At 34.3% G+C, this 14,530-nt stretch overlaps 1 protein-coding gene across 4 annotated transcripts in view; it reads left to right on the top strand.

The window, feature by feature from the left end:
- Nucleotides 1–14,530, top strand: part of GULP1 (GULP PTB domain containing engulfment adaptor 1) — a 186,913-nt gene that overhangs the window by 100,924 nt on the left and 71,459 nt on the right. For all 4 annotated transcript variants that reach the window (XM_088135725.1, XM_088135728.1, XM_088135724.1 and 1 more), the window contains one exon: nt 13,027–13,088. In XM_088135725.1, the coding sequence (XP_087991851.1) occupies nt 13,038–13,088 (51 nt within the window). In that variant the 5' untranslated portion in view covers nt 13,027–13,037. The remainder of the gene's footprint in view (nt 1–13,026; nt 13,089–14,530) is intronic.

The following is a 14,530-nucleotide window of genomic DNA, read 5'->3' as shown; positions in this document are numbered from 1 at the left end:
ATGGCTGATTGAACATGGCTCCATTCTTTGTGGAGCCGATGCCCATGGCAGTTAGAGGAGCTGTCATTGGTTCAGCTCTTTGGAATCATCTCCAGATAAAGGAGATTGACAGGATCACCCACAGGTATTCCTTACAGAGATTCCCTGTGAAGAGATTGCAACCTAGTGCAAATCTCTAGTGGGGGGGGGCGGAATCAACGGGAAAACACTGAGCCCAAGCCGTGGTGCAGAGCCTTCAAAAGGACACTAGATTTGCTTTACTTCCTCTTTTAGTTAACACCGTAAACTGCCTATTTGTGATTTATTTGGCAATTAAAAACCTTCTGAAAGACAAGTTGCTGTACATCAAGAGAATTCCTACTATCCTGGGAGAAAGAAGACCAAAGCAAGTTTAAAGATCAAAAAGAAATATTTTAACATTTGGAAACAGTGAAAGGGAATTAAGAATGTTGACTGGGGACAGTTAAGAAGCTAGATGAATTTGAAACAGCTTTTTAAAGAATTGTTTTAAATGTTTAAGAAAATACAGTAAGTGAATTTGGATTTAACTGCAAGAAAATCTGTCCTGGGAAAGTTTTGCTTCTGAAAATAAACACCAGATAAGACTGAGCTTTCAAGGTCAGAGGGAATGGAGACTAAAGGAATATATCTCTTTTTACACAATGGAGGAGTATCCTTCTTTCAAAGAAGAATTTTTAGCTGTTTGGAATCAGTGTGTCCAGGAATTATTTTTAAAATTGGGACTAACAGAGGTTTTAGAAGAAGAAAAGATTTTATGGATAAAATAGCAGTGGAGGATGACTTGAATAAGGATTCTAAAATGGACTTTAAAGAAATTATAAGAGAGGCATGGAAGATATGGAAAAAGATGCTGTGGATCTGAAGATGGACTCAAAATTGCTCGATTATGAGAATGATATGGAGAAAGAAGCTGGAATGGACTGGAAGATGACTTTGAGAGTTATCCTATTTTGGACTTACAGAAGAGAAATACCAAATCTCTGAAACCTTTTCTGAAAATAGATAGGAAGAGAATGATAAGAGATGGTTATCTGGGGTTTTATTTGGAGAAGAGATTGAAGACTGAGCTTTTCAAAAAGAAGAAAAAGGAATTCAAAGTGGATTTATCAGATCAGGGTTAAATTGTCCACATTTTGATCTTGGATTGTTAATGTTGAATTTTCTTTTTCTGACCAGGACTGTAGGACAATGATTTATACCTGTAAAAGTGATTTATTTGGTTTAGTTTAAAATACATGTGTGATTATTATTGCTCTTTTGTATGCTTAAGGGGAGAGATCTTTTAGGTTTCATTTCTCATAAAAAACTTTTATGAGAAACTTTTATGCAAAATAGACCTATTTGTTTAAGCTTAAAGGAAGTTGAATGTCTTCCTGTCTTCCACTTTTTGCAAAAGCAAATGTTTTGCAGTGTTCAATTGTTTTTTATTCAGTCTTTAATTAATCATTTTTAAAAGAAAAAAATAGAAAACAAACAAGCGAAGAGAAAAAATGATGCAGAGATATAGTATCAGCAAGTGGACAAAGAAGTTACAGAGGTTATACAATCTGTGCTTGATATATTGTTGACAGAAAATTAACCATAAAAACCAGAATACATAGAGATCTTTTTGAAATTCTGAGCTCTGAGTCTCCACTATTTTCTATTTAAGAATACCAAAACAAAAAAGATAGAAAGAAGAAGAACTACTAAAAACATTACAGGTAAATATTTAGTTTCTAACTTCCCCTTTGCTGTACTCTGAGTGATATATAGGTAGTCCTTGCTTAACAACTGCCCTGTTTAATGACCGTTCAAAGTTATGATGGTGCTGAAAAAGTAACTTTATGACCAGTCCTTGCACTTACAACCATCGCAGCATCCCCATGGTCACATGACTGAGATTTGGGTGCTTCAGAATCAGTGGCTGTTTACGATTTTTGCAGCATGTGATTGACGTTTGTGCGCTTCATAGCCAGCTTCTGACAAGTAGAGTCAATGGAGAAGCTGGCAGTCATGGTCATGTGATATCTTGCTTAACAACCACAGCAGAAGTGAGGTTGTAAGCCTGTTGCAGTTGTCTCACTTAGCAACTGCATCACTTAGTGATAGCATTGCCAGTACCACTTGTGGTTATTAAGTGAGGACTACCTGTACAATATTGCAAATATTTAATTATTTACAGGCTCAGTTTCCTGTTCTGATTAAACTAATTCAAAGAACTATTTCATGTGTACAGTAATTGGGGTCAGCATGCTAAGAAAAGAGAACTTTTATCTGATCTACTTGTCAAAGTCATTACTTGCCAGGGTGGGGAATGAGGTAACATACTGGCACTTTGGAATGGCAACTTTGGTATGGAAATGTTTTTAAAATTTGGAATACTAATTTCACTCTGTCAGAACCACTGAACTACTTTTAAACTGTGTCTGTGTGGGACCAATATTATGCATTAGGTTCTTGTTATAAGTTACGTTTAGTACCTTTTATTTATGCCATTGGAATTTCTGTCAAAATGGGCAATAATTTATTTCCATGGTTTATGATTTTAAATGCATAGCGGAGAGAGGAACACCAGTTCCCACATAGCACCAAATAACATTTTTAAACAATGTTCAGTTAAGCAATAAAGGCCTAGTCCATAATGTTAAGATGTAGTACAAACCATAAGCACAAACTATACAAATTATGCTTATCATTGATGAATAAACTCACCCAAAGTTTGCTAGCTGTAATGGATGAACTAAAGCAAAGTTCCACAGCATACTTTATATTTCCACCACAGTTTCACCAGCTAGAGGCAGGCTATAATAGTAGTTCAGATATTTAATTATCTAAGCTTTGTTACACTAGGACTGCATTGTATCAGATACTCTTAAGGAAACACACGCACACGCGCACACGCACATACACACACACACACAAATATATGTGTGTGTGTGTGTGTGTGTGTGTGTGTATCAAATAAACTGTAAGGTTTTGTTTCATTCGTTTATGAGTCAGGGCATATTTGTATTAGGGCTGTGCAAATATTGGAAAATTAGGTACAACAGTATAGACACATGCATATACATACAAGAACTTCTCATACTTTTACATATGCACGTGAAATATTACACAATAGTTTCAATAAAAATAGCATATTTCATCATAATTGTCTATACATAATCTATATTTGCTTTTTTATTTATTTTTATTTTTCATAATGCACAAATTGAGAAAACAAAAGGAAAAATATACAAGGATTAAAAGAATTAAAGAAAAACAATAGAAGAAATAATACAAACATATACGAACATTTAAGAAAATGATTTCCAACTTCCTTTGCAAAGAGATATACAAAAAACTTTTCATATAACCTTGTTTAACTTTATAATAAGACTTCTACTTTTCCTAACAGTCTGTTATTATAATGAACCACCAAACCCATATGTCACTATTCGATTATGTTCAGTTTTGTAGAAGAAGTCAGTAAATGGCTTCCAGTCCTTCTTAAATTTTTTCAATGTTTTTTTTCCTTTTTTCCTTTTTATTTAATTATTTTTATTTTTCATGATGTACAAATTGAGAAAACAAAAGGAATATATATATATATATATATATATATATATATATATATACACACACACACACACACACACATACATACAAGGATTAAAAGAGTTAAAAAAAACAGTAGAAGAAATAATACAAACATATACGAACATTTAACAAAACGACTTCTGTACATAATCTACATTTGTAAACAACTTAAGTTGCACATAACATGAAGTCTTTAATCCAAGGGTAATTGGGGCCATACACTTATCTTTCCATAGTTTGAGGACAAGTCTCTTAGAACTAAGAGTGGCATGGAGAGTTTATTTCTCTTGTTCAGCTGACAATTTCCACATAGCAAGATAATAGTTCAAAAGACTGTGGATATCCAAAAATATTAAACCTTGTCTCAAAATTAATTTAATAAAAGTAATGGCTCCTTCTCAGAATGTAGCAGTTTTAAGACATGCCAAAGTGACATTTTAATGAAGCATTATTCTCATTTCATTTCCAACAACATAGTGATTTAGGAATAAAGTCCAGTATCCAAAATACATGTTGTTGTTGGTGAATGAGCCATAGACTAAGATCTATTGAAATTTTCGATACAGATATTAAGACATTTTTCTGTTGTTCAGACAAAATGGGGATCTACAATTGTTTGTTCTACTCAGTCTTCAAAAATTTGTATATCAAGTTGATTTCTCAATAAGTGTTTATCAAAACTAATTGTGGGCTTTCTTGTCTGAAGATTTAGCGATCATTTCTAATAATTTAGGTGTTTCTAAAACTGATAACATTGCTTATCTAAATTCAGATGTCAGTATATGTTGTATTTGTCAGTTCAGTACTGCCAGTAGGCAGCAACAGACAAATGGATTTAGCATGAGAAAAAAATAAATAAAAATACAATTTTCCAGATATATTGTACCACAACTTTTGAGCCAGTGTAATAGTGTTATGAGAGAATCTATTATACTTCACCAGAAACCATCAAATTAAATAAAGGTGTTGTGTGAATGTCCAAAAGAGCCCAAGAAGGAGAAGGTGTGCTAAATGGATACCTCAAAAATTTGGTACTAGTAAAAAAGTGTGCATAATGGTATAATTTCAAGATTCAGGAAAACACCGCCCCCACTGCATTAAAGGAATAACACATCACAAACTACATTGACAGTTTGATTCATTGATCAAACAATGCAGCTCATCTGTCTAAATCAAAGTAGGCTATAAAAACTAAACAACCAAATCTCTATATTCAAATAGATTTTAATCTGTTTGATGACTTGTATTTAGACAAAATTTTAAAAATCAGAATAATTAAAAAAAAAACAGATTGGGTTACACTCATAAACATTTCATTTGCATATCCTGATTGCCTTGGCTCTGCTGACTCCTGGAGAAAATGTATTGTATTATTTATTTATTATCCATTCATTCATTCATTCATTCATTCATTCATTCATTCATTCAATTTACATGGCCACCTATCTCAAACATATGACTCTGGGTGGCTAACAAGGAATAAATGAATAAATAAAGTAGGAGGCCAGTTATTTAGACTTGGCTCTGTAAGATGCAGTCATCTATCACTGAGACTGACCACTAACCTTCCTGACATTGCAGCATTTCTAGAGAGAAAATTTTACAAAATACAATTGTGCCATGTGAGAAAATTTAGGGCTAGCGTAGGAATGTATTCCATTAGAAATCAAGACAAGATCAAACCTACAAAGTAAAACAGCAAATCCTCTCTGTATTAAGGGCAGACAATGAGATCTCATGGTCATTTCTGACTTTAATGTTAATTGTTCACATAACGTATCAATTCATGTATAAATAATTCATGAAAATGCTTGAACGATATAATGCAGCCATTCATTACTTAAGTACTGAAGTATAGGCTTAATTTTCTGTCTTTGAAAGATTTATCTTAAAATGGAGATTTGTCTCTATTTGGGTTGTCTGTATAGCTTAACATGGCATTGAAATACCTCTTTGGCTGCCATTAAAATGGCCTTTCTTGTTTGTGTGCTGAGTTCTCTATCAGTCTGAAATTTTATGGAGAGCTAGAATTCAGTCTCAGTGGTAAGAGCTATCATAATGATAATTTCCAGAGGTAATTCTATTTTCAAAAGCTGTGTCATACAGAAGCAAATAATGGTGAACTGTGAAACCCTGTTAAAATTAATTTTAAGACAAATAGATAATGGAACACTAACTTTAATTTAAATCTACTCCTCTATTACTTTGGTTATATCTGCTGTAGAATTCCTTTGCATAATCTTCAGTTAAACATCTTAAAGTAACAGCATTACTCATGGTGATGAATTTCTTCATAATAATTTTCTGATACTTTGAGAATAAAGTATTTATCATAAGCTCTAGCCATAGCTGTATGTTCCCGTTGTCTGTTCAGGACTGCTGTAAATATTTATTTATTTTTATTAAATATATTTCTATCTTGCCACATACAAAAAACTCTCAGCGGCTAACATAGAATAAATAATAGAAACTAAAACATCCATGGTACAATCTTAAAAGAGCTCAATAGTCTCTAGAGTTGTCAGAACAGGAACATGGAGAATCTAAGATGAAATCAAAAGAGCAACTGGTTGCAGAGGGATTTAGTTATCAATGGTTTTTATATGCACAGTTAAGAGAAAGATTTAAGGTAGATAATAGAACATTTGGAATTGAGCAGCAGATGACAGAATTTGGGACAAATGGACAAATTATGAACATGTAATTGCTAAAATGTATAAACTTTTGTTGAAATTTGAAATGGAAGAACAAATGAAAGACTGTATAATAAAATGGGTCAAGAACTTTGATCACAATATACTGATGGAACAATGGGAAAATATGTGGTTAAAAGGAATGAAATTTACATTATGTCATAACCTAAAAGAGAATTTTTATAAAACGATGTACCATTGGTATATGACTCCAGAAAAATTGTCTAGAATATATAAAGGTACTTCAAATTTATGGTGGAAATGTGGACAACATGAAAGGTCATTTTATCATGCCTGATGGACTTGTAAAAAAAGCCAGAAATTTCTGGATTCAAATACATATAATGATACAAAGTATTTTAAAGATCAACATTTAACTGAAACCAGAACTTTTCTTGCTGGTTTAATGGGCAGTCAGTTAGGAAAGAGCCATGGAAGTTTATTTTTATATATGAATACTGCTGCGAGACTATTATATGCACAAAGATGAAAATACTCTGAAATACCCACAACAGAGGAATTGGTTGGTGAAGATGACAGAACTAGCAGAGATGACAAAATTAACTTGTTTGACTAGAGAAAGATCAGTAACTACATGTATCAGTGACCGGAAACCGCTTATGGACTTTTTGCTGAAAAAAAAGAAAAATGAATTTGTGATTTATGGGTTTGAAGATTAGAAAGGGTAGCTTAAAGAAGAAAACTATAATATAACCTTAGAGAGAGAGGGTAAAATATAAATGCCTTTCTAACCGCTGTCAAAAAGATCGGAAGCCGCTTCTTTAGAATCTTTTCTTTTTTTTCTTTCTTTTTCTTTTTCCTTTCTTTTTCTATTTTCTTTCTTACATATTCACTATTCTTTCTTTTTCTTTTTTGATCCTTTTCTAATATTCCTATTGCTTGTATGTTGTTAAAAAAAATCTTCAATAAAACTGTATTTAAAAAAAGAGAACTCAATAGTCATAAATACCAACAATAAAATAGCACAAGACAAAGGCAACAACAATACCATAAAAATAGATGGCAACATCAGCTCAGGGAAGGGTCTTTGAAACAGCTCAGTTTTCACAAGTTTTCAAAAGATCAACAAAGAGAAGGCAGCCTGATCTCCGTAGGGAGGGTGTTCCACAATGTCAGCTGGCAGTCTGTTTTTATTTTAAATTTTATTAAATTTCCAAAAGATTAAAATGTAAGCAATGCCCCGTTCGTCAAGAGAAACTCCCATGACATGTGTGTAGCACAAAGAGGTTTACTTAAGCATAATGCAACAGTCACAAACAAAGCCAGGACTGGCTTGGCACATTTCTTGTTACAATATATAGCTCTCCCCTTCCCATGTTTCATCCCATCATCAAGTTACATGTTGCGGCTTGTCGGTGCCCCAATAATCCCCCTTAATGGTCCAAATGGCAGGTTCAGTCAGTATCCCATTGTCCCTTGATTGTCTGCCCGTCCAGCGTGGGCTTGTTTCCTCGGGGTCCTTTCGGCTGCACGCAAAGCCGGGGTTTTCTCGATCGCGTGGTGATTGCCTTTCCGCGGCTCGCGGCTTTGCCCTTTGTCTCGGTGCGTACCGTTCATCAGAGTGGATACAATACATCCACTCTGCAGTTTCCTGTTAAGCGGGCGCAGGTGGCCCATTAATCAGCCGCGGCTCTCACTTCCTCTTTTTCCCCGGCTTGCGAGCGGGCAGTTGAATTGGCTCTGCATGGCTGGCCGGGTTTCCTAGCAGTGCCACGCCGGCTGAACCTGACATAAAGTACAAAGAAGTCAAAAATAAAAGAAAAAAATTCAGTAAAGAAAAAGCATAGAAAAAGAAAAGTAACTTCTGACTTTCCTTGGTACAGGTATAAATGTAAAATACATTCACCTCTTACTCTAGAATCTAAAAATTTACATAGTAGAAAATAATTTTTAGTCTGATTTTATATATTTTTTTAATATTAGACTAAAAATTATTTTCTACTATGTAAATTTCATAGGATTTCAATCTATTTCAACAATACATATGATTTGTACAAGATATTTCTATAGGTTTAAAATGCATCAATCATCGAATCCCAAAATCAAAATTGCATTTTTTTATTTTTTATTTTTTTTTAGTATCAAGCAAAAAGTCCAAGAGTGGTTTCCAATTAGAAACAAAGCTAGATAATGCCCTTTCTTTGAGCAAAGTAGTCAATTTTGCCATTCCGCCAGTTCCATTAATTTCAATATACGTTATTCGGCTGTAGGTATTTGTAGGTCCTTCCATTTTGGTGCATATAAAAGTCTCGCTGCCATTATCATATAAAGAAATAGGTTTCCGTGTTGTCTTTCCATTTGTTTGTCCATTATACCTAAAGGAAGGTCTCTGGTTTCAGTTCAACTGAATGTCTGTTGGTAGTCTTGAAGTATCCAGGTGGAAAGCCATTAAATAGCTTCATAGGTCAAAACCAGCATATTAAATTGGACCTGGAAACCACTGCTACATTCTCACAATGCCAGGAGTCATAGAGTATGCTGGCTGCTGCATTTTGGAACTGTAGTCCCTGAGTAGTTTTGAAAGGGTAGCCCCAAGTATAGTACATTACAGTTGTCTAACTGGGTAGTGATGAGGGCAAGAGGTATTGTAGTCAGGTCCTCCCACCCCCAGTAGGGATACAGCTGACCCACAAGCCGAAGCTAGGACTAGAGTGTGAAAATGGTTTCCACTCTTCAAAACTTAGTGAAGTTTATACGTTATATAAAATGGCATTTAAACTCCAGAGTTTTTACTTCTTTATGAAAGGAATTAGAAAGTAAACGTGAATAGTTCTTATTACACTGTGAGATTCAACAGCTGTCACAGTAAGCATTTTGAAAAGACTAAAAAGAACTGATATTTTAAAGTTTATGAAAAAACCATGCAACAATTTAAAAACTAACATTAACTGAAATGAATGTTCCCTCTAATAGACAGCAGGAAATATAGTCTAAGAGCTTGTCACAAAAATGAAGAAAAATTACAATTGAATTCATCAGGAATGGAGAATGAATTTCCTGTGATTCTGCCTTAAAAGAACATTTTGATGAACTGTTTTTGATTAGTTTTATGTTGAATTATAGACATTAGAATTCTCATTTATCTGAAAAAGCTGTCAAATTCCCAATGCTTGTTATGAGAACATACTTCTTGACTTCAAAAACTAGTATAGAAATAGATTGAACACTGAGCTGGATTTGAGGATAAAGCTTTCTTCTTTTGTCTTGACATAAAGCTACTACGTGATGCAAAACAGCATCACCCTTCCCATTATTCCCTTCTTATTTAAATGTTATAAAGAGCATCCATAATAAATGTCTCATAAATTATAACTTTAAGTAAAATATGATTTTTTTTCACTTTTTTTAAATGTATATTTTTGGACTTCAGAAAAGTTACTAAAATAAAAAAAGTCCCAGTACCCAGTTATTTATGCTTCAAGAAACTCCGTCAAAAAGAAATTAAAGTCATGGCCAGATTGCAAATTGGCTGCTTTTTTCAATTGAAACCAATTAGTTACAGGACTTCTAGGGAAGAAATGGCAGACTATTTCACAGAGCCGACAACCACAGCAGAATGAAGAGCCAACGATTAGACCTCTCTTCAATACTTCCTCTCTGGACAAGGGAGGGACTTGAGATTGCCCACAGGTGCTCCAAACAATCACTCCTCATGAGGAGACCACAATACAGTAGTTTCTGGTGGGTTTAGAGCTCCTGGAGACAAGGGAATAGCCATTTTCCTCAAACCACAGTCGACGCCTTTGAAAGGACACTGGGTTTGCATACTTCCTTTTCTAATCACTTTCAGAAATTGCTTGTTAACTGCTTTTCATTTATTAGGGACCTTTGTATTGACATGTTTTATAGCACCAGGTGAGTTTCCTTCAATCCTTAGTGAAATAAGTTTTAAATACAAGTTTAAGGGATTTAAAAAAATGGAATAAACAGCAAAAAGGTGATTAAAACTTTGATTTTAGAAAGTTACAAATGGACTAGGGGTCCAGATAAATTAGAAATAAGATTTTGGAAATAATTATAAAGAATCCTTTCCATGGGAAAATGCTTTTGTTTTGAATCCTTTTAAAAAAAACATAATAAGATTTTAAAAATTGGACACTAGAGGAAACTAGAGGGAACTAAAGATTACAATTAAAGGAGAAGAACACTTAAACTCAACTTACAATTATATAATGAAGCAAAATATTTTAACACTGTACATACTGAAGAATATTTTTTAACAATGGACCCAGAAGTTAATTTTAAGAGTGTTTGCCTCTATAGATAGATTGTGTTTAAAAGATGTTATGAAAGAGGAACAAGTTTTACTGGACAAGACTGAGACTGATGTGAAAGTAGATTTAAAAATGACAGGCTACAAGAATGACATGGAAAAAGATGTTATACTACACATACAAAAGAAACTGGCAGAATTAAAAAGGATATCAAATAACAAACCAAGAGAGTGACCTGGATAATTTTCCTATATTGGATTTACAAGAGAGGCTTGTTAAAGCTTTGAAGAATTTTGTGAGAAGGGACAAAGACAAAATGAAAAGAAATCAAGTTCTAGGACATTATTTGAAGGGACTAAAAGGAAGGAATATAAAGTTGCTTTATTTGATCAAGGCTAAAATAGATATGTTGTTATCTCTAGTAACCCTTAATGGACTTTTGCTGACATCAGAACTGAATTGACAAGGTTTTATGGATTTGCTTATAGATAAGAGATGGGATATGGGAAGAAGAGATCATTTGTTTATTTTAACAGAAGTTTATGAGTTACTAAAATAGTTTATCCTTGTTCTGATGAAGGGGGAAGTCATTTCTTTATATATTTCTTTCATTCTTCTGTACTATAGTCTTATTTTTTTCTATTTTTCTTTCTATTTTCCTTCTTTTCTGTACCTTCTATTTTTTAATTTTTATTCTTTTATTCTTTCAGTTTAGTTTGTACTAGTTTGTACTGTTGTAATTGTAATTTTTAATAAAAGCACTATGAATCAGTTACAGTCAGCCATCATCAGCGGTGCTACAAGTGTACAATTTCATGGAAACAATTGTGTTTCTTTTTCTTTGTTTTTATTTTGGGGAAACCCCAAATTTAAAGAGGGGAGTGAAATATCTGCAATGCTTACTTTCTGAATTTACAGTACTGCCAAGAATATACCCCTTTGACATTTCTTCTTCTACAATAAGACCCCCACAGCAGTCAGTGTGATTCCTTCCTTCACTTTTGCTTCCCTTCTCCCAGCTGGAATTTGAGGCAGTTGAATTTGCTGCACCACACCTGCACTCCAACTAGAAAACGAAGACACCTTCTGCACCTGGTGGTAGATGAATGGAGTGTGTTTGAGAGGGGAGATTGCATTTGTGGGTTGGGGGCAGGACAACAAGATTATAGGTGAGAGAGAGGAGAAAAGCAAAAACTGCCCGGACAAAATGCCAACTTGGTGCAGCAGGTCATGGATGACACTGCCAACTCTAGAAGTCCCAACGGCCACCCAGCAGCTAGTAACAAACTTTCCCCTCTCAGCCAAAGAATGGGAGACACTGCAGTCCCTGAAGCAGTTCAGCTTACTTGGCTAAAAAGGCCAGCCAGCAGCCAAGGATGGTTAAAAGTGGGCTAAACTCAGGCTGAGGAGGATTCTCAAAATCCATAGCTGGGAGACCATCCAAAAGCAGAACAAACTAAGTCTGGTAATTTAGACAGGTCTAGGCAATTCAAGTCCTTTTTGTAAAAGAAAAAAGAGGGAAAAGAGGAAAAAAGAGTTTATAAAAATTATAGATAAAAATCCTTAGAATCCTTAGAATTAGAGACATAGTACATATAGTCATTCACAAAAACTATATGTTTAGGCACATAGGTGAACAGTTCTAGACATAATGATAAAATTTAGAAATAAGTGGATATCATTTTTTAGAAAAATATATTATTGTATAATAAATTCTTTCCTGCAAAAAAAACAACAACCTCATTTTCTGTAGTTTGTATCATTTAGGGTAAAAATTCTGTCAAGGTAGTTTGCGTAAAAGAATTGTTTGCATGTTTACTCACAACACTGTTATTTTGTTCAGAGATCTTAAAGTTGCACCATTAATAGTGTTCACGCAATTCGATCCACTAGTCGAGGGAAGATATATCCATATTAGAGAGAGATGCAAACTGCTGAACTATTTGTTACCTAAGTACATGCATGCTGGTGGTTGGACACAACTGAATATAATCTGTTGTTTGGAAATTTTTGTCCTTCCTGATCGTAAGAAGCCAGACAGCATTTGGCAGAATTCTGACTGAACAGGGACAAGAGTCAGTCACTGAGGCTGGAGATATGGGGGAGGCGATAAGGCCAACCCCACCACCCCCTTTCTGCTCATAATAACAAAGTCCAAAGAGTATAAGTTGAATACAGGAAATGAAAGGTTTGTTTATGGAGAGGCTCCAGGGCTTGGGGATGTGCTTTGCTTAACAACCATTAGCTAACCTGTTCCTCTTTTAAATTAGTACTAGACAACTGAATGAGTATTTCAGGAATTAGATATTGTGGCACATAGATGGAAACTGAAGACTAAACAGTCAGTGGAAATCTCTGGGAGCTTTCTGTGAGGGTAAGGTGAGACAGCTATGTAGTACATAATAGGTATTGTTTGTGTTTGGTTTATATGAATGCAAACACCTACTGTATGTATTGTCCTTGTGTGCGTGCTTAGTAAATAAGTCTTAATTATGTGTATTTTTTCCCTTTTGCAGATAAAACATGGATGCATACACCTGAGGCTTTATCAAAGCACTATATTCCCTACAATGCAAAGGTGAGGTGTGTGTCTGCTTGCTTTGTTTCTACTAACCTGATGGCTAGCAATTCTCTAAATCAGATTGTTGTTGTTGTTTCAGTTGCTGAAGGCTCCATTCTTTCAGGGGTAATTTATTGGGGTCATATGGTAAAAGAAGAGAAACAAAGTGCAGGTCAACCAGAACCTTTTCTTCTTTCTCTTTTTCTGGCATCTTCTTTCTTTTAAGCGATAAAAGAATATGGGAAAGATAGAAATAGCTCTTATCAGAGTTTGAACTGATAAAAGGGCAGAGGGCTTTTGAAATTAGTCTGAAGTCCACATTCATCTCTAGGACCAGGAATTGTCCATTCATGATGTAAATTCAGACCTTATTTTTCATTTTCTTTTGTTAGAATTACTAGTCCTCCTTTGGGCCAGTGTTTCCTACTGCCTATCCTGATGGCAATATGATGAGCAATAGTTTGCTCTTTTACAGCATAGAAATAATTATCCTGAACAAAATCTTTGGACAGGAGAGGATTTAATTACTAACCTTCCCATTGTAGTTATTTCCATGCAGTCAATATGATGGTTTTCTTACTGCTAATATTAATAGGAAAAAGCTTGATCAAGATTGTGGGAGTGAAGGCAGAAACTTTAACTTCCTTCTTGTTGCTGTTTGAAGCAGAGAAATGAATCTCATAATCAAAATGCTGGGGAACAAGGAAGCTTCAATTACCCCTCAAAGAGTCTATTAGTATGTAGAACAAAAACTTTCCAGAATATTTGGTAGACTGAGAAAAGTGCAGCCTCCCCGTTTGGCTGAAAGGGTTTAACTTTCTCCATTACAGCAGAGAGAGTCTCTTCAAACGGCTGCTTTAAAAAGGTTCATTTCCAATCTCTTCCTCCTTGTGTGCTATGTTTGGGTGAGAAAATGTCATATGTAGATAATCTTCAGGGACTTTTGGCTGATTATCTTGGAAATGATACTGCAGTAAAGAAAAGTGTGCAAGACAGTACATAAAATGTGTTAGCACTGGAATGCTACCTCTATGAAGATTAAGAAAAAACATCACATTGACTATATTTTCTATAGTGCATATATGAGTATCTATTAATATCAATAGAAATCAACTGCACATACGGTAGATCTAGAAATTGATATCTAATCACATATATATGATTAACCAACAAGCTTGCAATTGCATGAGTTCACAGAGACCAAATGCAGAAAGGTGTGTGTGTGTGTTGTAATTTTTATACATTCTATTGTTTCAATACAGTGATATTCAAATTATTAACATTATGTTGTTTAGATAACATGGAGTATTGGAAATAAAGAAAAGAGAAAAAATATTATATCAATATTAATTACAATTTAGGATATCAATAAAATTATTTGACTTTTTTATATATAAAATTGAGTATAACAGAAAAAAGAAACTACTGCAAATTACAGTGGAACCTCGGGTTACGAATTT

This window comes from Python bivittatus, unplaced genomic scaffold, assembly GCF_059951505.1.
Source record: "Python bivittatus isolate LINGU-HERP-01145 unplaced genomic scaffold, Pbiv_v1 ctg000200_np1212, whole genome shotgun sequence".
Classification (NCBI taxonomy): domain Eukaryota; kingdom Metazoa; phylum Chordata; class Lepidosauria; order Squamata; family Pythonidae; genus Python; species Python bivittatus.
The sequence above is the reverse complement of the archived record's forward strand: the minus strand, read 5'-3'. Positions and strand labels throughout refer to the sequence as shown.